This window comes from Bacillus rossius, chromosome 13 (assembly GCF_032445375.1).
Source record: "Bacillus rossius redtenbacheri isolate Brsri chromosome 13, Brsri_v3, whole genome shotgun sequence".
In the NCBI taxonomy this organism is placed as follows: Eukaryota; Metazoa; Arthropoda; class Insecta; order Phasmatodea; family Bacillidae; genus Bacillus; species Bacillus rossius.
In genome coordinates this window covers 10,981,977-11,009,884 of record NC_086340.1, presented here as the reverse complement: position 1 = coordinate 11,009,884, position 27,908 = coordinate 10,981,977, and the positions used below count along the sequence as shown (strand labels likewise).

At 36.6% G+C, this 27,908-nt stretch overlaps 2 protein-coding genes across 2 annotated transcripts in view; one reads left to right on the top strand and one right to left on the bottom strand.

Annotated features, from left to right (window-relative positions):
* Positions 1 to 27,908, bottom strand: part of LOC134538240 (tyrosine-protein phosphatase Lar) — a 1,248,834-nt gene that overhangs the window by 785,904 nt on the left and 435,022 nt on the right. The gene's annotated exons all lie outside the window — the stretch shown is intronic.
* Positions 564 to 4,285, top strand: LOC134538595 (uncharacterized). Its single transcript, XM_063380022.1, has 3 exons — positions 564 to 1,400; positions 1,499 to 2,503; positions 4,274 to 4,285. The coding sequence occupies exons 1-3, from the start codon at positions 1,173 to 1,175 to the stop codon at positions 4,283 to 4,285; spliced, it is 1,245 nt and encodes a 414-aa protein (XP_063236092.1). The 5' UTR covers positions 564 to 1,172.

The following is a 27,908-nucleotide window of genomic DNA, read 5'->3' as shown; positions in this document are numbered from 1 at the left end:
CTATTTGGGCCATGAGGCTCTTCGGATCAAAATAAGAAGAAAATAGCTCAACTCTTTTTATTAAAAAGCTAAGACGACCTTTTCGGTATGAGTAGAGACCGGAAAAAAATCGCGATTTCATTTCGCGACAGGCTGGAATCCAAATGCGTTTAACCTTTTTTTTTTTTTCGCTGCTTTCGTATTGCACGTACCCTGAGTGTATCGGTCAAATAAGGCGATGGATTTCATTCCAGACTGTCGCCAATCACGAAGAACGTATCGCGTACCATATTGCAGTCTAATTAGTTCTATTTTAGCCCTCAGCAATCACTTACGTCTTCTCCTTGTTTATTACTATTGACTGAAATAATTCGTGGATTCAATGACCTTCAGGATAGACTACACAATACTTTGTATAAGTACTCAGGAAAATAACGCCAGTTCGTTGGTTCCTGTCTCCTTATCAGTCCCAAATGGTGTTGTCTGTAATTGGATACATCTTAGGTTGAGGATTTCCCATTGGCTCAAAGCCCTCCTGGTAAACAGTGAGCCAATAGCGAAAGCAGCTCAAAGATGTAGGGGAGACCGGGGCTAGTTGGCTACAGGGGTAAGTTGGCACAGTGCTAATAGTTCGAATAATTACCGACAGATAGCATAACGCTCTTGTATGTAGGATCACACAGACCAGGTCCCTAGATCCTGTTGTTTTCCGCCGCGAGTCTTCACTATTACAAACAGGAGACCATTTTCTTTACTTCTACGTTTGGTGAGTAAAAATTTTGTCTTACAAAGACTTGGATATAACTTTTATAATAAATTATATATTTTTAAAACAATATTTGTGTATAACATTATAACGTGCTAGTTTTAAGAAGCAATTACTAAAATAATGTAAATATATTCCAATTCTTTCGTTCACTCAAGTAAGTTTTAAAAGTTGCTGTGGGGCTAGTTGGCACATAGATGGCGGGGCATGTTGGCACATGTGCCAACATGCCCCGGACACTTTCTCGCGATTCTAGATCTTCCAAAACGAAACGCATTGTTATGAGTAAAAGGTATAAGCTAGCACTGGAATGAAATAGCATATTTTTTTGAAATTCAAACCATTACATACATTATTACAAGTAGGAAAGACAACAAAATATTATAGTTTTATTAATTGGATATCATTTTTTATTTTAGGCTTCAACATGCGCACCTACAAAAGAACAAGTAATAGATGCCAGACTTCCCAAGACGTTGTTTTAACAGCAGTAAAGAAAGTTAAACTCGAAGGGAAGTCCATCAGAAGCGTAGCAAAGGATTTTGGAATTCCATTTCGCTCTTTGGCTCGATATTGTAGCAAAGTAACTGAAGAAAAACTTATTGCTCCACAAGATACCCCACCTCTTACAATTGGCTACAAGAAACTGAGACAGGTAAGGGCTTTTTAAAAAAAATGTTATGTTGTCGACCTGAATAAATATATCAATTAGGAATTTAAAGATGCTTAATGGCTTGTGGTTGTTTTTTTCAGGTTTTTACAAACGAACAAGAGAATGAGTTTGCTGATTATTTGAAGAAAGCAGCTGATATTTATTATGGATTGTCACCAAAGGAAGTCAGGAAATTCGCATTTGAATATGCAGTGAGACTTAAGGTAAGGTTTCCTTCTTCTTGGGCTGACTGTGAAATGGCAGGTGCGGATTGGTTTTCTGCATTTTTAAAACGGCATCCTACACTTTCTATAAGAACACCTGAAGCGACCAGTCTTTCAAGGGCTACGTGTTTCAATCGCACTAATGTGAAAGCATTTTTCGACAATTTGAAAGACGTTATGAATAGATTGAAAATTGGGCCTGGAGATGTGTGGAACATGGACGAGACTGGTATCACTACAGTGCAAAGACCAGACAGAGTAGTTGCACGGAAAGGTTTTAAGCAAGTAGGTAAAATTACTTCTGCCGAAAGAGGAACTCTAGTTACTGTAGCTGTTGCAGTATCTGCGACAGGAAATCATGTGCCACCATATTTTGTTTTCCCTCGCGTCAATTTTCGTGAATATTTTCTGAAAGGAGCGCCTATAGGTAGTTCTGGAGATGCAAATGCTACCGGCTGGATGAAGGAAGCAAATTTCGTCAAATTTGCACATCACTTCGTAACAAATGTTAAGTGTTCCAAAGAAAACCCATGTCTGTTGCTACTTGACAATCACGACTCACATCTTTCAATTGAAGCATTGGACTACCTTAAAGATAAGGGGGTCACTGTCCTTTCTTTCCCTCCACACTGCAGCCATAAACTGCAACCATTAGACCGGAGTGTATTTGGCCCTTTAAAGAAATTTGTGAACAGTGCCTGTGATTCTTGGCTGGTGAACCATCCTGGGAAAACAATGACTATTTATGACATACCTGAAGTTGTAAATGCTGCTTTTTCTAGTGCGGTTACGCCGAGAAATATTTTATCTGGTTTCAGAGTAAGTGGGGTATCACCTTTCAACCCTGATGTCTTTAAGGATACAGATTATCTTGGTTGTTACGTAACAGACCGCCCAGCACCTGACGAAAATGATGTTGACAGTGGAGAATTGCCTAATTCAGACAACACTGTTCAATGTAGACCAAATGAACCTGTAATCATGGAAGCAGGCCCTTCAAATATGCTGATTGTACAACTAACTGAGGAAGAAGCTGATCAGGAAACGTCAATGGACGTAACGAGCAGGGGCTTACACGAAATCGCATCACAAGATAAGGAAATTGTAGTTGATTCTACGTGCAACATAAGCCCAGAAATGGTGAGACCATTTCCCAAAGCTGGTCCAAGGAAAAATAACCGGGTAAATAATAGGAAAAGGAAGAGTGAAGTGTTGACAGATACTCCAATAAGAAATGAATTAGCTAAAAAGAAATCAGATATTGATAAGAAGAAAGGAGCTAAGAAAAACTTGTTTGGAAGTTCGAAAGATACAGTTCAGAATCCACGCAAGTCTAAGGTGAAAATGTTATGCAAGAAAAATAAAAACATATGTGTCAACACAGCAAACAGCAGAGCCAGTAGGGAGGATACATTATGTCTTCTTTGTTTAGGACCATATTCCAAAAGCCGGCCCGGTGAACAGTGGGTGCAGTGCGTCGGTTGCAAAATGTGGGCCCACGAAGATTGTTCGGATAATAGCGTGCAATTTTTGTGCCACAACTGTAAGAAATGTTAGAAGACTTTGGCTCATGTTGGATCAACCAGTTAAAATTTAGTATAAATATTTTCATGATCAGAATTGGCATTCTATTAACATTTTACTGTATGATAGGCTATACAGAGAAAAATACTGTAGGTAAAATTGCTAAGATTTTAAGATTTTGTATTATTAGCATTAAAAAATACGGAAATTGGATATATATATATATATATATATATATATATATATATGTATACTTATATATATGCGCGCTAATGTATGTTATATATTTAGCTTAAATAAGCAACACATTCGTAATATTATCTATGATTGTATTTCCATAAATTTGTGATATCTGTTAAAAAAACTTGAAGGCAATCGATAAAATTTAGTAATGAAATAAAATAAAGATACATGCAAAAAAGTAATTAGTTGTAAAATTATTCTATATATCCCTGTATATATGTAGATATATGTAGCCTATACATATAGGCACATATATACACATATATGCTCAATTTTGTAATGTGTGCCAACATGCCCCTACGTGTGTGCCATCTTACCCCGTTCCAGGGGCAAGTTGGCACACAAGCAGTGGGACAGTTCATTATTAAATAAACCATTTTATGACTTTCAAACTGCGATTGTTGTGGCTCAAATATATTGCTGAAATGTAGATACTTGAACTGCCATAAAAAAATTTCACATTAACAACATTGAAAAAATTATATAAATGTTTTATTAAAAAGTGTGCCAACTAGCCCCGGGCTCCCCTATGTATTCGAATTTTAGTCCATCGCGAAGTGTATCCGTAACAGGAATATGGTCAACAAACAAAGAAAAACAAAGAAAAATAGACTAAGAACGAAAAAAAAAACACCAATGATGAATTGAACCCCAAAAATAATTTTTCTTCCTGTCTCTACTAATTACTAGGGCCAGGCATTTTTCGCAAAAAAAAAAAAAAATGAACGCCTATTAGACTGCAACAGGGTATATATACCCGCGCCAGCTGTTTCTTCCTTGTGATTGGCGGCCGTCTGTGGGATAAGTCGTTGCCTCGTTTGACCGAGCCACTCAGGACGCGTTTGTTCCGCATTGAATTACTGTGTTTGGTTTTACTGACATCAGACATGTACCTGAACGAAACTCACCCAATCACGAAACACAGACAATGCTACAGTGTTTTAACTATCAGCTAGTCTCGGAATCTTTTCGCGAAAAGGGAATACCCATAGTTATTATTCACTCACGGTCATCAGGAGCGTGTCAAGAGCACTGCCGTTTGATCATTAAAAGAGAATGTGCACGTGCCTAGTACGTGTGTGTGTGTATGTGTATATATATATATGCTCTGTCTGTAGACGAACTGCTGCAAAATTTTCACGGGTGGAATGTTCCCTAGAGACCCGCAGCGCGCATTCAGCTGCGGTAATGAATGCTCGTGACGTATCGGCTTGATCAGAGCTCGTCACGACAATCCACAGCGCTTCGTGTCGCGTCGCCCCCCAGCTCCGAAACATTGCTATATAGACAGCTTAATATTTCTAGAGACCGGAAAAATTCGCGAATTCATTTCGCGATAAACTAAAATACAAATCGTTATACCTCAGTGCTGCCTCTGCTATTGGTTCACAACTCACCTGATTGACTCTGAGCCAATGAGAAACACCCAACCAAAAGCTTTATCGTATCTCAGGCTGATACGTTGTGACGTCTCACAAGACAGCAGCCAATGAGTGGGTGACATTTGACCGAGTGTACGTAGAACTATGAAGTTAATCCTACAGGTCATTGAACCCGCGATTTTTTCCGGTCCCTCGTGATAACGTCTTATAAATCGATGAACGCCGGCTGCACGCACGAAAAAGCATGACTTAATTGTCACGTTCCGCCTGAGCCGAGCGTGCAAGAACCGGCCAACCACCGTGAGAGAAAATCTTCTATAATATCAAACAGGTTAAGGCGGGCTTTTTAACTAATTGTTCGTGATTATATTTACACAAATTATTTAAATTAAATTTGCAAAAACTGTAAATAATATTTTACAATTAAAAAGTATGCAATTTTTCATCAATGTTTTCTTATGACGTTATCACGTAAAATTATCGTCCGTAAACAGACTTTACAGACAACCCCATTTTTTTGCGGAAATACATGGTCACGGTAATTCGACACGCTCTGAATCACCAAAAGCCAATGGCAAACAACCGGGAAAAACAACTGACCGAATAATGTGCGACTCGGAAATTTGAAATGTTGGTAGAAACCGATGGACATAAGTAGGGACCGGAAAAATTCGCGGGTTCAATGCCCTGTAGGATGAACTCCATAGTTATACGTACACTCGGTCAAATGTCACCCACTCATTGGCTTCTGTCTTGTGAGACGTCCCAACGTAGCAGCCTGTGATTAGATAAAGCTTTTTTTTTTGTTTTTCTAATTGGCCCAGAGTCATCCAGGTGAGTTGCGAGCCAATAGCAGAGGCAGCACTGAGGTATAACTATTTGTATTTTAGCCTATCGCGAAATGAATTCGCGAATTTTTCCGGTCTCTAGACATAAGAGATCTTCTTAGTACTACACATGTTTGTGATGGAGCCCTACAATCTTAGATTTTTTTCATCTTTTTGACATAATTCAAATTTGGAACTATCCATCCCAATTTTTTGTATGTCGAGGCATGAACCATATCTCGCAGACTACTTGTTTCAACCACATTATTTACTAGCAAAAAATCTATTCTGTAAGAGGCGCAATGAAATAACTTATTAAGTTACGCGGGTGACTACAACTATCCTTAACCACACCAGTTAACAAACGTTGACTTCAACGTGTAGCCAAAGCTAAGTCATATGCCATGTCATACCAAAACAAAAAAAAATAGCAGGGAAGCTTTTTTGCAAGATGTGTATCTAATTATTTGGTATGAATTTATGTGGTGTATTGTTCATCTAGTGACTTAATTTTCATTAAATTATAATGTATGTAAATAACTTGGTTATTTTTTTACTTGGTATTCATAAAAGTCCCAAATTAAAATTTTGTAACCCACCCACAAGAAAACTTTGAGTACAGGAATGTTTTTTTAAGGTTAAAAGTGAATGTTACTTGCTATATTTAAAAGGAAATAATTACCTTGAACCAATTTATGCTTGATTTTAAACATTTTTACATCAATTGACAGTTTAAAGACACTTGTTTTTGCAACATCTAATGCAATGAGAAAATAATAATGGCTTATTACTAAGTTTGTATTTGTGTTTCATTACAATTTATTATTGTGCATGTAAGAGACACAGCTCTGTGAAAATACTAATTAAAACGTTTCATTCTTCTACTTATTTATGTTATAAGTAACTGATTATTATATTATTATTGTTTCTGTAAAATGTAAACTTTGTAAATAATGCTTGCGAATTCATTTTTGATAGCATTGCTTGAGAATTTTCCGTGTGCTCGAATGTCTAAGAAACAATTTCTTCAAAAATTCTGATACGCAATTTAAAAAAAACAATTAGAATGGTTTTAAATTCAGCTGTGAAATATTCTTTATCTCAATTTTAGACAAAGTAATTTTTTTCTTAAATTCAGTTTTAATTCAATATAATAAATATGTTCTTGATATTACTTTGAGAGAGTTCGGTAAAACAACGCAAAATAAATAAATCGTCAAATATATTTTCACGGCAAAAGGATAGCCGTTAATTGCGAATCTGTGTAATCCTGTGCAATAAATGCATTATCAATTCAGGTAGGAAATTGACGGTCAATTATCTTCTCCGAAAATGGATACGCATGCGTCGCAATCAACTCGCAGGTAATGGTGACCCCATCATTTGGAAAATAAATTTGCGGAGGAGTACAGAGAAACAAGTTCCGCGCCAGTTAATGGGGGCTGCATATCGGCATTTCAGTATCGGAATCCTCGATGCGAGAACTCGATACGCGAAATTATGACAAAACTGATAACTGATGATGAGGCGGTTGGAATTTCGCGATCATCGACTCGCACGGAAAATTTAAATTACTCCGGAAAGCCACCACGATGTGAAAATGAACGAATGCAGATTTAATGCTGCCGCATCAATATAAATATTTTTGCTCACATGAATCTAGATTTATCGCAGTTTTGGGGCAACGCTGGATTTAACGCATGTTATTAACTTCATATTAGGCGGTACAGAAATTTACTTGACCTCGATATTTTTTTTTCAGCGCTGTAGTAATAACTCAATTATGAATTCCGTAATTTCAAAAAATTCTATCGCAGGTTAAATACAGCTGCAGACTTGAAGCGCTCGAAGTATTTATCGGCAAGACAGTAAAATATGCTTGACTAAACTTCATTCATAAAAAAAAGGTCCACAATAAAAAATACAATAAAGAACAGGTTCGTTTTTTTTCATAAAAAATATGTATTGATAATCGACAAAAAAATTAATTTTTTAAGAATTATTTACGGTGAAAGAATTTTCAGGTAGTACCAATACAAGAGCCAGAGCAAAAACTGCGAGCTTGATTCAGTGTTCAAAAATTTCTGTATAAAATTAATTATTAAAACTGTTCATTGATTTTTAAAGTACAGCTACCATCAATAAATTTGGTTCTATCTTAATTTCATATTTTTGTAAACATTTCGTTGGTTGTTGTAGAACATTTGAATTAGTTCTGAATGATTTTTGCTGCTTGCTGAAAACATACAAGGACTATCACTCTACATATACCAACCGGAGCAAGTTATATAATAGGAAAATAGGAATTTTATCTGGTTAAGAGCGTTAATAACATTAAAGACAATGTAATGATACATTCGTCTGCAGCTAAAATGTTCACGTGCTGACTATTGCACATAGAACGCTTTAGCTTCTACAGTAAGCACTGAGAAAAAAAGTATTATTGTAGGAACCAAATTTCGGTATCCACGACTCACATAAACTGTCAATAAAAGAACTATAAGAAATTTTTTTTTGATAGGTTGTTGATACCATACACATGTTCCTGCTACAAACAAGACTTTTAATGTCTATGGTTTAAAATGTTCAGCATACAGATAATTACTGGTTAAGAAGTTTTTATTACTTGCAGTGGCAATAGCATGAAAAAAAGGGGGGGGGGATTTATCCCTAGTCATAAGTCATGAAAATAATATGCGCGAACTCGGTGAAGGTAGTACGTTAGTTTGGGTGATGTAAGATGCGCTGTTAAAACACATGGAATCACTAACCACAAAGACAGTGATGCATGTTAAGAATTATAATGTAACTTTCCATTTATTGTTACTGACTTCGCTGTAATAATTTTTTTTATAATTTTACAAGGATAGTTCTATGAAACTCAGTTGCTAACCTTATCACTTGTAAAAATGCAAGGCAGAGCTTTGTGCCACTGGCAATTTCACAAAGCTCTGCCTTGTAGATTTACAAGAGATATCATTGGTAACTAGGTTTCCAAGGATTTTCCTTGTAATACGTACAATTTTGTTTTACATAGTTGCGTTTTTTAATACAAATTTTTTTTAAATTCTCCTTCCGAAATAAATTCCTGCATTCGCCACTGGTTTCTTGTTCATTGAAGATTTACTACATACCTGTTCGTTAGTTCTTTTCATACCAAATTTCCTCAGTGAAAGAGAAAATTGTTACTTTATGTCTCTATTGAAAACTGAAATGAAAATTAAACATGATCTTAAAATTACAGTGGTAAATCAGCATTTTGAATATTTTGGAAAGGCTATGAAAACAAGGAAATAGCAATAATCTCCTAATCTCCATTAGGTCTCAGTAGGGACGTGCTACGACAATTCTAATTAAATTAAGCTCAAAGGTGTGAATCTGGTCACAGAGCACACCGAAACAATGACAGCGCTAATCGCAGAATTCGTTCATTGGAAGGAAAAATTAAATGCCTATTTAAATGCACACTGAAGCCTAAGGGTTATATGCGCTATAGTCACAAGCAAGAATAGCATATATGTTGTTCTGAAGAGCTTGCAAGTACTGTTTAGTTTGAATGAGGAATAACCCCAACCGGAACGTGTTCAGAATGCGTGTAAATAGTCGCCGATCCCAAGAAAGTAGTTGAAAGCATATGTGAGGAACTCTAACTGCCGAAACCTAAGACATAGTTTTAAAATTAGTTTTTGGGCCCACCCGCTAGATATTTGCTTTCATAATATATTACTAACATAGCTACATTCACTGTGAGATGTAGGCCCAATGCACCAACTATTATCACGCAAACAAACCAGTAAAATTTAATTCATTTTACTTTGGTAGCCACGTATTTTATGGTGTGGCATACCAGAAATATTACATTTCCTACTCATTTATGTAGGACATGACTTTTTTTTTACAAACCAGTATTAAGTGTTTTTATTTTATTTTTTTGTAGTTTACCAACTCTTTCTTCTGAGCAATTGGTCGTCAAGTAATTAATTATCATTATACATCTAACACCTAAGGTTTTTTTTAGTAGTTGTGGGCCCGCCCAACAGATGGCGTCACATTTCGCGCAAAACATGGTCTCAGTTTCCACTGTAGGAGTCACACTTCTGTGTCTCGCTCCTTGTTCTATGGTTGAAATTGCCGCGTAGCCTTGTGGGAAGCCTAAGATGTCCATCAAGTTCTGTCCCTGCCCGAACACGCCCGAATATTCACCTTCGGCCAACCTCGGGTTTATATATATATATTTATATTCCTCTGTTTATTTTAATGTAGCTATACTATCCTAACTAACCGTACATAGTGTTTTAAAGTGTTTTAATGTAGCTAACCTAACCGACCACTTTTAATACTATTTGAATTCATTTTTCCTGCGCAAAAATAAAACAAATCCCGAAGTTGGCCGAAGGTGAATTGTTCGGGTGTAATCGGGAATGGCAGAACTCTGTGTGCATCTTAGGTCTCCCTAGCCTTGTAGCCGTGTAGCCCGTGTAGCCGTGTAGCCGTGTAGCCGTGTAGCCGTGTAGCCGTGTAGCCGTGTAGCCGTGTAGCCGTGTAGCCGTGTAGCCGTGTAGCTGTGCAGCCGTGTAGCCGTGTAGCCGTGTAGCCGTGTAGCCGTGTAGCCGTGTAGCCGTGCAGCCGTGTAGCCGTGTAGCGTGGTAATGGAGCTTAGATGCCTGCATTCATGCTGTCGTGTTCCCGATTGTTAGGGAGAGTTTACGCAAGCTAGCCGGGGCTTTGACACGGGGCTTACCTCAACAGCAAATGGCCTGTACTTACGTCCTCGCGGACACCATAAGTGCTGTTGGCGCGGGGACTTATTGACTGGGCAGCGAAAGCCGGCTCTATCTACCTTCCCCCTTTACCAGCCACCCCCTCCCCCTTCCACCGGGGAAGTCCCGTGAGGCGACTTGACACAAGACTGGTTGCCACTCATAGGAAATATCAGGCCAAGGATAGTTCACGTATAAGACTAATGATATCATTCAAGACATATCTCGTCCTTTGCGCTAAGTCAGAGTATGTGAAAGGTGATACCTGCGATTATTTTGTAATTGGTACCAGAAAAAAAAATAGACTCGAGTATTCGTTGAAGGTAATATAACATAGTTTTTTCTTACAAATGTTTAAAATGTTCACCTTTCAAACATTAAGTCCAATTCTTCCCACACTTTGGTTAACACGTCCAGAGTAATGGAAGCAATAGCCTTTTTAAATCTGTCTCAACTCTGGCAAATCATTAGATAGCTGTTTAAATGTACATCTGAAAATTAATATATATATATATATATATATAGGTATATATATATATATAGGTAATTTTACATTATTATTTCTTTTCAATTTTACAAAAAAAAAACAATTTTTTACAGTGTGTATTTATTTTTACTCTTTTTTTGACAGTATAGGCCTACTTGTAGATTTCCGTACGCCGCGCGCGCCGCTCGTACTTCGTGGTCGTCGCCGCAGGCCGTGCCGGGCCGAGCGAGTAATGCCTCGTAATGACGCGTGTTTAGGAAAACGACCATTACCCATAAACCCCCTCGCCACCCCGCCCCCCCCCCCCCCTCCCACGGAACTGCTCCAGCCCTCGGCCTGGTCCGGCCATTCGGGAAGCCGAGCGCGCGACATGCGGGCGTTAAGGGGGTGCCTCCCATTTCAGGTCATCATTTTATATTTATATTAATTACTGGTCAACTTTTAGACTTTTCCAATTGTTTAAATTTCACGAAATTAAAAAAATATATACAGCGCATACTTTTTGCATAACTAACTCTCAAAGTTACATTTTTAACGGTTTTTTGTGTTGTACAAATAATGAGAATTTAATGTATTGCAGAACTAAAACTTTTTTAGGTTTAACTGCAATGCCACTGGCTACTTCATGATGTATATTTTGCATTTCTATCACAAAAACTTATTTCATGTTTCTTGGCTGTCAAAATCGTAACAAATTTGAAAGTTGTGAAATTCCAGGTAAAATTAATTAATATTATCTCAAAGAAATTCAAACCATTTCTACAAGTATCCAGTGGCATTGCAGTTAAACCTAAAAAAGTTTCAGATCTGCAATCAATTAAATTATCCTTATTTGTACAACCCAAAAACGTTTAAAAAATGTGACTTAAGCAGCTAATTATGCAAAAAAAAAGTATGCGCTGTATATATTTTTCATTTCGTGAAATTTAAACAATTGAAAAAGTCTACAAGTTTATCTGTAATTACTGTAAATATAAAATATTGACCTGAAATGGGAAACACCCCCTTAACGTCCGCACGCGCTACGGACCAATCGCAGCCCTTGTTTTTTTTTTAGCAGCCCCCGTTGTCGATGCGGGCGCGTCAAACAGCCTAATCAAGAAAAAAAGAAAATAAAAAACGTTATTTCTTTGTAAAAGCCCCGCCGATCGTAAATCCGCGCGTTATTTTTATTTCAATGTTTGCCAGTCTTCGAACTCGGATCAGTTCGTTCGACAAATGGTACACTACGGCCTGGTGGGGATCGAATGAACACCGCCTTTCCGCCTATTCTCAAACACTCTAAACACCTCTATTTTAAGATAGTGTTTGGTTTCTAATTTATCAACCAGTGTTTGGAAAGAAAATATTAATGACTAAGTTTGAAGTTATATAAAATCTTTACTATGATGAGTATTTTTGAGTTGGTTAGTAAACAACAAAGAATAAAACTTAATTTAATATTCAAACAAAAATTATAATAAAATTACCTATTACCTTTTTTTGACATCTTACAATTTGTATACAAACATCTTTAACACTTGATTGTATTTATAAAATTGGCATTATAAATTTTAAATGTCATCAAAAAGTTTTTTTTTTAAATTGTTTTGATTGTATTAGGAGAGGCACTGACGTCAAAGTGATTTTATATTGTTCATTTATTCTATTTAGAAAGTACAAGAAGTTTAGAGCTAAGAAAATGTGTTCTTAATCCTACAAATGAGCTGAAAATTTTGATTGGACCTGTTTTCACACAGTTTTCTTATATAATTTTTCAATTACTTAACACCCGTGTTTTGCGGCTCCGTAATTTTAATTCCACACGTAATTCAACAACTTACGCAGCTCCATTAATTTCCTGCGCCACGTCATTTTGCTATGGTTATTACCATGGAAATTATCCGATAATGACCTGCTACATATCTTATTCACAATTGTGTGCCATACGACACGCACTAGACCTAATATATTTTTTTTTAAATTGTGGGCTTTAGCACGAAGATCAAAAAAAAATAACTTGAACACAGTAATTCAGTAGAAGTTTATGAGTTGTACGTTTGATTCAACGCTTCAATAGAACAGCAGGGGGAAAAAAAATTATCAGAACCAAACATGTCCTAGCAATTGGTATTTCTGCATCATACATTCTACTTTGTTAAACTAGAGCACGTTGTTGTTATTTTCACTCTTTTTCAATGACATGGGTTTTTATTTCATCTTTGTTGCCTCCGGATGACGCTTAGCGTCGCAGAATGCTGAACGAGGCTCACGGTAATCCCCTTAGAGTTAAGGGGCCTCCCTAGTAGCATCAGAAGTTAGCGGAACACTATGTTTTTAAAATAATGATGGGACTTTATTAATCGACACTACGAATCTGAAAATTTTTCACCCACGAGAAGATAATACACGAATTGTCTGTATACTTTTACATTTTTGTTTTTTTCTATCAAAATATGAAAAAAAAATCACCAACTTGTCCAACTTTGGGGCCATTTTATACTGCTTAGGAGAATGACAGAAATAAAGTACAAGTCTAGAAAAAAAGATAATTTTTTTCTGAAGAAATTCATGTATTTAAAACATATAGTCATCGCTTTGAATTCCGAGATATCTTTTCCACAATTTCTGCAAATCCTGAAAGTTTTCCACCGTCTCGTGCTGCCGCTCGGCGAAGCCAGCTCGCCGCCCACGGCTCAGGTAGCGTGGTGGAGGAACCCGTTCCCGGAGGGGAGGCAGGCTACCTGTGTGTGCGTGCGTGCGTGCGTGAAAGGGAGACAACCCACAACCGGCACCGGTAAAAGATAATCCCCTGACAGAAAGAAATTCTCAGAATTGCTTTTAGTGTGCCTCGCCTCAGTACCATGTGCTCGACTTACTCTGTGACTATATTCGTGTATCTCTAAAACATTGCTTTTGTTTAAACTACAAATATCCTAAAGCTTACCATACTAGATCATGTATTACGAAATAAAGTATTGAAACTAATCAATCAATACATTGAAAGTTGTCCTACAAACTATTTATTGGTGGCTTTACAGACTCGCTAGATAATTCGACAAAATTTATATTTAATTTTTAACATGAAAATACACTTCATTGTTTTTCCTTTTATTTTTAATAAAAATTCAAGAAACAATTATTATTCTACCCAATATTTTTTAAAAATTTTTTAGTTTTCCAAAATGATTTTACACATCTTACAACGCCGGGGAAAAATTTTATACTGGTATTAACCAAATGGTTAACTATTTACAAAAGTTTTGATACTTAAAAATGTAGGTTTTATATAAAATGTATCTTAAATTAAAAGAAAAATCGTATTTTGAAAACTAAATGTCATTTTGCTATGCTTTTTGATTAGATAGATATCTGATTGTCTGCACTGTTTTAAAAATGTTCATTGAATGATAAATAAAAAATAAAAACTAGGGAAGTTCTATATTAAATAAGCTAGTCAGAATTATGTAAATGTTCCTCCTGGCGCAGGAATCACGAGGAGGATTGAAGATGAGGTCAGTGACCGATCGCTCACATATGTAGTTATGGATGGTACGTTATTAATTACAAAATTCAAAAACCATTTTCAAGTTAAAAAGTATAATTAGTGGCAATGTTTAATAAAGATGACGTAAATTTTCAGATAAACTTATTTCTACAGCTCAATTAATTAATAAGGGCAGGAAATAAATTTTTTACAGCAATTATACAAAATTATTAAAAAAATTTAAACCACAATTAATTTATCCAAAAACCAAAATTAAGTAAATATTGCCCACACATTACAACATCCACGAAAGAACCTTAAAAAATTATTTTTGATAGATGCATTATTTTGCATTCAAGTTCTTTATTTTTTAATACTTCACCTACTTATAATTGTTACATATTTGGCACATGGTCCGTCACGCCCAATTAAAGGGCCTGAATAAGTATCAACTTAAATATTTATGAGTTAAAACAAAACATAACTACCTATATGTAACGGATGATCAAAGAAATTGTGAAATTTTGAAAGCTTGTTCTGTTTTTATATAGTACACAAAGCAGTTAAACCATAAATTATTTGTTGCTGAAAAAAAATAATCCTTAACCTTTCATGCTTTTTTCATTTATTTTTATTACCACATATTTCCGTTGAAGTAATACTTATATATATATAACAATACAGCAATCTAGAAAAAAAATTAAGGTAGCCTTATTTCAAATATGTTATGATAGACGTTAGTTAACTAAGAATATAAATTCGCTTTACAACCACAGCTTGTACACAAGTCGTAAAAAAAACATGGTTCTACTTAAAGGCCGTATTGAACGTAGGGTAGGTTTATGACAAATACAACAGCAATAAACATATGGCTGAGTCTGCTTTCATGTACACTTTTTTTTAAGTTATCACTTTTAAAGCGGGTAAAGGGTACCTATCAAGTAGCTTAGCATTACCCAAAGTGAATGTCGTGCTCCAGAAAATGTTCGAACTATGTAATATTTGTATCACTGTTGCGTTACAGACCTGCAACTTTTTTCAGTGCGCGATGTCACTCTCATGTAAAAATATGTCGTGTTTAGCGCAAACGTGTTCGAATGAATCCACATCGAGCTGCCAAAGAATACCTATCGATGTCGGCAACATACATAAGTATACAAACCAACGTTTACAAGTGTATTCATACGTAAGTATAAAACTGGTGGTGGGCCATGATGCAGTTGGTTCTTCGCGTACAGTCCACTGACGGGATAAGAAGCGTCAAAGATCTTATATGGCTATTCTGTAAACTTGTATGTCATTTCACTGCCTGCTTTAGACAAACAACATCCATTACTTTTAGCTTTGGCTTGAAAAGAATTACTCCGGCCGGCTTTCTTATATGACTTATTTCAGCTCCTCGTGCGACCAGTGTGTATAATTTGTCCGCGGCCTTATCTTTGGGTGAAAGTTATTTGTAAGATAATTTGTATCGGTAATGTTCATCATGTATTACATAACAATTCGACTTAGATACGCACATGTGTTTTTAAAATATATGTTTAATAACTTGCAATACAAAGTATGTGTTGAATTTCATGTATTGAATTTTTTTTTACATTATGTACGAACATAATAATCACAATATTTCATGAGAAATTTTTAAAACATTTTACAAAGCAATCTCTAATTTCTTCCACACCTCATGGTTAACCTTACTATTTTATTTCATGTTTCAGTTGATTTAAACTGTTTGGAATCATAATATGACGGACATGAAGAATATTAGTTTTAGTAAATTTTATGAGAGGATTTACTTATTACATTAAATATACCTCAATTTTTACCTCAAAGGAAAATAGTTGCATATCATTAAATGATAAATATTTGTTTCCCATTAATATAGTTTATGAACACAACTTATTGTTATAATACCTACATTAGTTAAATTGTGTTTTTGTAATGCTCTCCTATTTCAGTAAAATTTTTGGGCAAATTGAATAGCATATAGTCGATCTTTAACATAAGCTTTTGGAATACATAAATATAATAAATTATGTTCTCGTGATTTTAACAATTAAATATTTCTTCGCATGAAAAAATTAACTAACTAAAAAATATTTCAGTAATTTATACTTAAGGACTAAAAAATTTTATTTTTATAATATAATAATATTGTATGTATGTATACTTTTCTGAAAAAAGTAGATTCAAGAAAACAAATTTTCTTTTTTTAATTTTGTTCTTGAACTTACTTGACAAGCGATATTGAACTTCAACTTTATACTTTCGGTATAGCACTTTTCGATTTATTTTCTCCAAACGGGAATTAAAAGTAAAGAATAAATAACATTTTCCTCTATAATTATTGCAGCCGTATACTGAAAAGTTTAACTTTCCTTTATTTGCATGATGCGGAGCTCCTAACTACACAAAATTTTTGTTATTTATTTTGAACGTTGTATTTATGTTTCCTTACAAACTTAAATGAACCTCTTAACATTTAATTTCATCAAAAGTTATACAATATAAGTATCAAGTTAAAATATTTTTAAGTGTAGTTGTGGCTATTTTGTTGTTGAAAATGACAATCTTAAGTTTGAATGAAAGTGAGATATGATAAAATTATATTTGTAGTTAAAAACATATAATTCATTTCAAATTCAATCTTTTGTTACATGCATATTTCCAAATAAATTTGACAATATATTAAATTCTATGCATTTGAATCTATTCGTATATTCTGCAGCATTAATTCCTATAAGCAAATACTTATTACGTACAATGTACTTTTAGTCCTGTCGTATAGTTATGCAAAACATTGTATCAAAAGTATTGTTTCTTCTATGCGGTTATGGTTGAAAAAGAAAAAAAAGTAATTTAATTTATTTTTAAATTGGGTTGTCAGTAAGAACACGTATTTAGTGTAATATGACATATATTATTCTGTTCATTGAAACATTACTATCGATAACTCTATTTTAGATTTATCTGTCTATGTTATATTTCAAATTGATTCTTTTTCTTCGGCTTATGACAGCAGCAAATTTTGTTTTATCGCATATGTAATGTTTTTATGTTTTGCATATTATAATTAATGAGTTAGTATTGTTGGCGGGTGAGGCTTTTTCACAAATGGACGCGTTCTTGGCGGCTAGCAGGTAGGACGCGTGTATTACGCAGGCTGGATAGGGAAGTACGACTGCGGGCGAGCTCCATGATAGAAGCAACGGGAGTAGTATCACTCGGCTACTTGTATATGTTGGGATAGCTGTGCGAATGGTAGAACAGACCACGGGACTATGGTGAGGAAAAAGGTCCCAAGCTCGACATCCCGACGATGAGACCGTTTACGAACTGTCGATGGATCATCAGGAAAGTTAACAACTTCTTCAGAAACTTGAGTCCCTCTTTCAAAATTCAGTTTAATACCTGGAGATGACTATATTCGGTGTTCTACCAAGCGAAGCATACTCTTAATTCATTACTAGTTGATGTTTAATATTTTGACGCAAAATAAAATTGTGAATCAGCTTACTTTGCTCATGCCAGCTTTTACAAGTTTTGTCAAAGTTAATTAAATGAATAAAAATTGTGTCCCTTTGTTGCTGGCTACCCGCAAGAAATTATCATGGTGAATAATAATAATTTTAAGTCGACATGTAATATTATGATTTTTATGGGATTGTGTTTTGGAAATGGTATGTGTAACTGTCTTGTGTATTTTATTACATTCATTTCACGTAACGAATTGTCTGAACGTAATATTATTGTTTGTTTGTTTTAATATTTCGTTTTATTGAACAACGATACATAGTTTGCCGCTTCGAGCGACTACAGAAATGACAATACAATTAGTTTACAGTGTTACAAACATTTTAGTTTCCTCTACTGTACATGGGGCGAAATTTTTTTATGTTATGTTTACTGAAACCATTTTACGCGCTAAGTGAGATGTTGCGATTGAGTAGAAGGGAAAATATGTCTTAAAACCCTGCGTAATGTTATGAATTCCATTCATTCGTTTACTCTGTGATCCGGAGGGTCTAATGTTAAGACTGAATACATGTGCACTTCCTCTATGTAGAGTGGCTTCATTGAGATGAAAGCAAAGCTCACGTTGATGAAATACTTATTAATTAAAAAATAAAAATGTTGTTTTATGCTTCAATTTCTGTTAGTGTCGTACACAGATTAAAAATGTAATGCAGAGTTCCTCAGTTTTATGTATATTGAAATTTGCTCATGTGTAGAGTAGTTATTAAAAGCATAAAAAACATATATGACGAATTGTTGTGTATTATTTCCATTAGGCGTGAGGTGACCATGAAAATAGATAAGATTTTATCATTATGTGAAATCTACATTTTAAATGTTGGCGTTTAAATATTTATGAAAGCGTGTGATCTTAAAGCACTATTTATCTATTTAGGAAGTAGGTAGTTTCTTTGATTTTAGAAGGTTTTTTTTTAAATAAACAACTAAATTAATTCAAAAATTTGAACTACTGCAAGCAAAAAATACTTTATTCCATTTTTATTTTAAAATTAGCCATTGTATTCTACCTTGCTTACACTATATTATCGAAAAAGATTTTTTTTGACAGAGATGAATACCGTAAATTAATACACAAAACATACATGTTTTCGTATGATACAATAACAGCTAGTGACAGTGACGAAACCAAAATTATTTTGATAGTTTGTATAGAAAATCCCCAACAGTAGTGGTGGTATATTTAGGGATTTCTTTGTAGATGGGTACTATTCCACAATAAAAAGGAGTTATCGTCAATTATCAAAGCAGCCATATTTCGTATCTTCTTTGACAGCCTAAATACAGCACCAAATGACGTACTTGGCTAAAAATTAATTCCAGCTGCATGCGTAGATTCCGGGAGGAGGGGAGAATCTCAGGGTGGCCCGAACCTCCCTGAAATAAAAAAGTCCGTCTGAGGGGGCCCGCTTGCATTTGCAAAATCTTCACGTTATCCCGTGGGCCTCATGGGAATCCTACAAATTTTCGCCCGTGATTCCAGCTATACATTTCACTGACACCTTGAGCACAACAGTCAGTGCACACTGAGTTCTTCCATACCACCCGCACTTGTCTTCGATAAAATCTGAACTCAGGTGGATTCAGCGTGACTGACTAAGCCTGCAGTCTGAATCCACCTGTAGGCCGCTGTTGCAACAGCTAAGAAATTTACACTGCTCGTAGTGAACAGTCTGTATGTAACTCGAAACGGGATTCCAGTTCATTCGTATATACTTATTCATCTTATTATGCAACGTTAAAGTCATTAAAAAAATATGCAAAAATAAAATAAAATGCTAAACATGTAATAAGAGCCAGAAAATAATAATATGCAGTAATATTTAGTGTAACTAAATACGACGTGAACCCTAGAATACAAAGTTGACGATGTGTCGTTGGTGGGAACACTTGTTTGTTCCTGACATTTTTTTTCTTTACAGAATTTAAAAGTGAGTTTGACATGCACTTTTTCTTCAGGAAGTAAGTTAAAAATTTATTTGTCGTTATTGTGATTTAAAAAGTTGATTTGTGTCTAAGAGTAAAAATAAATAATATTATTTTCATCATTTTATTCCCAGTTTTATTACTCAATTATTAGTAGGACGTGATTTCTCGTCGCGGTGCGGAATACTTTTATGAATGAAAGCACATCTGTTCGTGCAAAACCATTCGTCACACAAATGTCAGTTCGAAAGTATAATGTTGGAAATTTTTTAAATGATATAATTTTTGCATTTTTTCCCCCCTGAAAACACAAGCTAACACATCGATTGTTGGTGACAGCATTTTTTGTAGTGTATGTAAATCTCTTAATTATGTAGAACGTTAATTAAAAAATAAAAATACATGTTTTAAACAGAATTGACGATTGTTTGCATTTCATGGATATGGACTGGATCGCAACACTAATATAATGTTTCGAGTTAATAAACACTGTCAGGAAGCAAGCAAGGCAATGCGAGAACATTATCCTTTTGGTTGAATGTAGCGAAAGGGAAAAACAGTCACCTTTCTTGCCACGATCTTGTTCGCAGATAACGCAGGTATAAGTAGTAAATGGACTCCACACAATGACAACCCTCCCATTATTCCGCCCCCCTCGCTAAAACGCCCTCTCCCCCCTCCACCACGGCGCAGGCGACAAGCTCAGGTATATCGCCCCGCCCAACCACTGGCAGTAGCACGTGGCCAGTGGCCCACCGCGCTAAACATTTTTACTAGGGAGGCCCCTTAAGGTGGCCTTGCAGAAGAGGTAGGAAAGCTCCTTTATCGGCGTGAAACACGGTCCCTCCCAGCGATTTTTATAAGCTTCCCATCTCTCCGCAGTTTGTTCTCGCTCACTCGTCGCGGCTTCTGTAGGCCTCGGCAGAAATAAAACGCTTTATTATACAGGTGGATGAAAATTAAAAACGTTTAAGAATCCAGTAAAAAATTATTTAAAAAAAACAGTAGTTTGAATGTTTATTTCTATAGTTTATATAGATATATTTATATAATAACACTCATTGATATACAATGACGTATATAGATATGTATAGTATATAGAAAAGAGATAGAGAGATATAGATATATATAGAGATAAAGAGATATATATGTAGAGATATAGAGGGATTATAGAGATATTAATAGAGAGGTAGACAGAGAGATAGCGAATTAGAGAGAGATGCAGAAATGCTTTCAGAAAAATTACAAAAAAAAAAAATTGATTAAGGCTTTGCAACACATGCCGGGAATTAGTTAGTGTTTGTTGGTGTGTGTGTGTGTGTGTGTGTATAATACCACTCACTGACGAATCACGAATCCTCCGTAACTATAACGCCTACAGACTTCAAATTTGGGACTTATATTCCTTTTGCTACGTAAGCATCTTCTAAGAACGGATTTTACGAAAATCTTATCCCAAGGGGGTGCCGGTGGCGTTGAAGATCAAAATTCCCGTTTTTTCAGTCTGACTATAGTCGCACTCTAGCGACGTCTCCTGCCTGGGTCGGCTGAAGTCTCGGCACCAACGCTTCGCGGGTTGCCATATTCCCCTGCGTCGAGGTGTTAGCAGACGACACTGTCCTATATTTGGATTTCCGCCGAGAAATTTTTCCAACATTCACTTATGTATTCTTGATTTCCTGTTTTTTATGGCTTACCAGCTGATATACATATACGTTCGAACCGGTTTAATTTGAACCCGTCTCGTACAAGTGTTCGAAGGCTCCGAAATGGATACAGTTCTTATTAATAAGTCCTTAGTCCCAGAATGGCCTCTCTGAAAAATTTAACTGCGCCCGCAGGAAATGGTCTAGGATTAAGTGAAAACAAAGGTTTGAAATATAGCGTATCAGTCAAGGAATATGCAAGTTTCGTAAAAGATAATTTTTATTGGATTTTAAATTATGATCTTAATTTGTAACTTGTTGCAGAAAAAAATAGGAAATGGCTTTCACGGCCATTGTCTGAAGTAGCTTGGCTTCTCGGGTTGGAGCCACGTCCTTGGAGAAGAATTCACCGACGTTTCGATCGACATTGCAGTCGCCATCATCAGGGAGCAGTTACCTACTGCAATGTCGACCGAAACATCGGTGAATTCTTCGCCAAGGACTCGGCTACAACCTACACCTCGGCTACAGCCTAGCTACTACAGTTCTTATTTACAAAGTAACGAAAAGTTAAGTGAAGTCACGTTAGAAGAAACAACCAAAGATGATCACAAATCGCGTTGTAAATCAGACTACTTGGATAAAAACAAACAATAGTAAATCAAAAGCGAAATATAAAAAAAATTATTAGGACACAATACAAACAAAATATCACACGAATGGAATGAAGCCGGCTATATGTTTTAATACCTTAGTGGCGTCTGTACCACTACGTGAAGCCATGAACTAATGAAAATTCCTTTATAGAATTTTCAATATGGTCCTACATTCACAATTTTTTTTAAAAGTTGTGAGATTTTAGAGTGAAGCGCAGGGTTGCCAATATCAACCGACTGGCAGTTAATTAATCGCGGGAGATATAAAAGCTGTTCGGAATGATGAAGGGCGCAGTTAAAAGTGGCTGGGAGCTTCATTGGTTGTCTCCGTCCCCCCTCCCCCTCCCCCCCCCCCAAACCTCACGGTTCGCATTTTGCCATGTCTACTCGGTGCGGCGATGCTTTTCACCGGGACTGTACTCTGACTTATAAACACGGAAAACCTCTGTCGCTCTTCAACACACAACACACGGAGCCTATTTCGCGATCAGACATCACAGTTTTCTATAAAAATCAGTGTCCATTATTCCTCGTTCACTTTTTAACCACGAATATTTCCTTTAGCTTTCTCAATATACCGAGTTAAAATAAAAGTGAGTGTATCCTTTAGTAATTGTCAGTGATGTGTAACATCACATCAAATGTTCTCATGCTGCAAATACACTCATGATACAAGACTCTGACACGAAATGTAACGCATGTCTTTCAAAAATAATGTCTAGCGTGATGAATATACGCAAATTTTATTTTCAACAAAATTTCTGGACGCGAATCATACGTAGTTTTCGCACTCTCCACTAGAGTTCGCTGCCGGAGAAGCTAGTCGACTATCAAATTATTCCACTTGCAGACCGAAATTTTAAACTATGAAATGAAAAATTTAAATATAGCGAGGAGAAAAAAATAAAACCTTGATCATGCACACGTTTGTACAGCATAACCTGACACCTGAAAAAAAAAAGGCGATCTTTGGAGGTCGCTAACACATGAGGTATTCGGGCATCAATTTCCTCTCGGCGTTTGCTCGGATAAGCGACGAGGGTGGAAAAAGAGAGAGAGGGAGAGAGGGAGAGAAGGATAGAGAAAGAGACAGGACATAAACCGGCTGGGCTGATTTAGATCAGTTCATAAAATGGGATTGGTTTCAGCAGGCGAGCGTTTCGACAGGCCGCGAGTGAAGGTCCGGGGCTAAATGTGTCACGACGGTGAAGAAGGGGAAAGGAAGTTTGTAGCCCGACGATAAAAAAAAAAAGAGGGGGTGGGGGGTTGCTCGCAGGGCCGAAGGACTATAAATATAGGGGCGGAGAAGGGTTGCGTCGGCCAGCAGAAGATAATGGTTCCTCCAAGGAAAGCATTTTTCTGCACTGCTTCATATCGGCGTTTACAATAACAACGCTTGCTTGCTCACGTTCGCAAAATATTAGCGACCAACCGTCTCTTATTTCACCGTAAGTCACTACCCTACACCTGAAATTAATTATTTTTTTTAAATATACTTTGATGCAACACAATGATTTTATTTAAAATTTAAAAATGCTGCTTGGGGGACAAATGTATAGATATAAGCTCTGGTGTAACCAGGAGTAGTATATATGATAAAAATGTGTATATGCCAATGCATTTTACATTAAAAAATGCTACATCGAGGAATTTTGGTCACAAAATCTTAATATGTTTACAGATTACTCACCGGCATGTTTAAAATATTATAACAGCCGTGGTTTATGAGCTGTTACATCTCACATCGAAAGTAAACGTAAAACCTAATAAATAATACCAATTAAAGAAGTTCTCAGGATTTCGTGGCCATTTTATGTATTAGCTACAGGCTTGTGGGGTTTCGGCCAAATCAAGGTTGAAGTCGTCGCCATATTCAGGATGACAGTTTCCTACTGAATATTTGTTGTTCCACTGTCCCTATATTTTTGGAGTTATCGGAAAAAAAAGTTGGAAAATTCCAGTTTCTTAAATCAGGTGTTGTGTAATAAACAAGGTGAACAGAACGGTTTCTGTATCCAGAAAAAAAGTCAGGAAGGGCAAAGCATATTTTGCTATGGATTTTTCAGACATTAAAAGGAATTGACAGGTAAAATTTTATCTCATTATTGACAGCAAAATACTTGTTCTTGTTACCAAAGTTTCCAGTAACTCCACGAAATTATTGCTTGAGTAGGGTTGTCTTCCCAAAATGCTGGTTCTTTTGCCCAGTCACGAGCCGCATTGCTTCTGAATGAATGGATTGTTTGTCCAGTCAGAGATAACCATTTTTGATTGGCTTGGCTTTTGGCCAATCAGTTGGACACTCTATTTTTTTTAAAATCTTATGCTCATATTTATTTTGGCAGCTTTGAAAACGTGGTGCGAAATTCTGCCTGGTGGTTGGATCCACACTCTCTCTGTTCTTGTTTCACGGATGTTTAGTTGCTAGCATTGTTCCTCTCATTTAGGGTTTATTTTCTTTTTTTAATATATTGACTTTTTATAAACTGGAAATCAGGAAGCTTTCCATAACCAGACAAGGACGTGCAAAAACCTCACTAGAAAACTGTAACCCCGAAAGATTTCAACTGCAATGTCGACTGAAACGTCAGAGATAGTCTAATAAACCCTGATGCAGTTAAACCATTAAAAATTTGTCAGTAGTATATGAATGGGGCCCCGGCGCCAGGCTTCAGGCTGAGGAGCCGAGGAGACGGTCCGCCATCTTGGATTGTGACGTCACGGCGGCCATCTTGGATGGTTGTGACCTTGACCTTTGACCTTGACCTTGAATTTGATCCTCAAAATGTGTCAAAATCCGCCAAAATTGGGCAAAATTTGCCCAAAATTCCTCAAAATTTCCATTTCTGTGGAAAAACATTCCGCCAAAAAATCTCAAAAAATTCCACAATTCAAAAATTCCCGTTTTCGAGAGAAAAATTCCCGTTTCGAGGGAAAATTTCCCGTTTTTAGTCCTTAAAAATCCCAGCGGCTAGAAATGACCATATGTAGGCTTAAGCATCCATGTCTACAGCCTACGATAAGCCTCTGACGTCATCATGGATTATGACGTCACCGTTGCAATTTCCGTTACGGCCGCCATCTTTAACTTTTTTATTTATTATTTGATTTTAATGAAATTTTTTTTAAAAATTAATAAAAAATTTACTTAATAAAATTTTAATAAAATACTTATAAAAAACAAACATTTACGACACGGAGTTCGAAGTCCTCGGTTCGAACCCGACGAGTGCAAAAAAAATTAAAAATGGCGACCGATCCTTCCCCCGTGGTGGGTGCTAGCAGACTGACTCCCACCACTTTTTTTCAAAGCATATTTATCGTCACCTAGTATGACGTCATGTCCGCCATCTTGTCTTCGATGCTGGAAGCCATCATCAATGTATCGTCGGCTAGAGTGCGCCGATAACATGTTAGTTTAATTCGTATCCGCTAGAGTGCAGTAATCATTTATTACTGTGACACCCGCCATCTTGTCATTTGGCCGCCATCTTGAAAATCCGTAATTATTTAGCTAGAAATTCGGGAAAAGTTCCAAAATTCATTAAATAAATCACTCATTAATTTACATATTGATTCGATCGATTCCTGTCCTCGGTTCGATACCCGATCGATGCAAATAATCTTAATTTTTATGTAAAAATACCTAAAAAATGACAGGTTCGAAAATAAAAACACTGCAAGTTCTTTTACAAACATAATATTTATTACATAATTTCTATTTTACTACAGGATCACCTGCGAAGGTTAGCAATCTTACAAACATTTAGGTCCGCATAGGCGTGAAATGACTAATTCTTAGCTCCAATCGGTTTATACAAGACAGAGTCCAGCCAGATCCTTTACAGACATAGTCCTCCTCTTCTTGACAGAGTTTCTGGATACCTTGTTTAACAGTTTGCTCGATATCGTTAGAACTGTAAATTACTGCAGCCGATGTCTTGAATGCACACTTCTTCACTTTGTCATCGAACGGATAAGGCTTTCCATATATACAGTCCAACCACAAGTTATATTTCAAAGGTCCGTTTGTTGCTACGTCATCAGTAAGCTGATTGATTATGTCATGTCTGATATCATCAAGAAAATTACAAATGTCCTTTGACTCACTTAACGTACTTGGATAATAGTAGTCTTTCAATGTTCCACGAAATGCAGACTGCGCCAAGTAGAAGCCATTATCGTTCACTTGTAATGCTCCGATCACAGTCTTATGTTCAGATGCCACAGCAATCGGTTGCTGCACATCAGTTTTTTTACTTGTACGCTCACGAGTCACCAATCTAAACTCAGGAGTCGTAATTGCTGCAGGTAGTTCAGCAGTAGGCGCACGGACTTCACCTTTACAGTTTATCGAATGTCGACGCAAATTATCAATTCGAGTAAACCATTTATGACACTCGTCACAGCGAAACTTCATGCGAGAAGGACTCTTCGTACATTTACTCCTCTCATGTCTCCGTACATCATGTGCAAATGCAAACGTCATGTCGCAGTAGCCACAAGGATGCCTAGTTGAAGACAAACCCGAACCAGATGTCGCTGTTACTGCAACTGAATCATTTCCAGGCATACTCTTATGCACATCAATGCATCGTTGTTGTATAGAAACCTTTACTTTCTGCCGCACTGCAGGTCCATTACATGTCTCCAAGTGATGCTTCAAATTAGCATTTCTTGTAAATTGCTTGCGACACTTAATACAACCAAACATTTTACGATAAGGGTTCTTGGCACATTCTCTCTTCTCGTGTCGACGAGCATTGCTGATGTTTGAGAAAATCTTGTCACAGTAACAACATCGATGTTCGTTAGTTGACGATTCGCCATCCATTGAAGTCTCCATCGAGGGCGAAACAGCGTTCGTCGAGGTTTCCTGTACAGTCAGCACTACCGGCATTAAAGTCTCTTCTGCTGGTGGTATCACATCTGTTGAAATCCCCTCCAATGTTGACGTCATCGTTACCAACGGGATCTGCTCCTTCTCCGTCGTAGCTGTCGATAAGGTTCCCGTAGTCGATGGTACAACCTCCGAGTTCAACGTTAAAGACGGTAAAGATGCCATCGAGTTCGCAAGAACAGGTAATTACGCGATTTATGCACCAGATTAAACAATCTAGGTGATCCGTACACCGTCGACGGCAGTAACAAACTGAGCGTCCTGCTGTCTAGGACTCGCTTATATACATGCACCGTATGGAATAATACGCTAGTCAAACCAAGAACATTTTACTAAAATACTAGAGTCAAAACAACATTAAAAAATTGAAGCACCATCAAAAAAAAAAAGGAAGCACACTTGGAAGCACCGACAACGAAAAGGCAGCACATTTGGAAGCACCGACAACGAAAAAGGCAGCACCATCATCGAAAAGACCGCACATTTGTCATTGGCTCCAATATTCATTGGCTCCAATATTCATTGGTTCCATCAGTCTATTGATTCTATCAGTCTAGTGACTCCAACAGTCATTGACACCAACGGCCTTTTTCTTCATCAGCTCCAATGATATTTGGCTAGAATGCTACGAGTCTAAGAGACCATGAGGCTACAATTCTACGAGTGTACAAGACTCCTCCAACTACCTTCAAGTGTATAAAGCTCCAAATGCTCCAACAGCTCCAACACGCAATGTACGCGCAATACATGCAATTTACACACAATAAATGTAGTGATTACACAGTACACACACACAGGAAACGGAACGTACACACAGTACACACAGGAAACGGAACGTACACACAGTACACACAGGAAACGGAACGTACACACAGTACACACAGGAAACGGAACGTACACACAGTACACACAGGAAACGGAACGTACACACAGTAC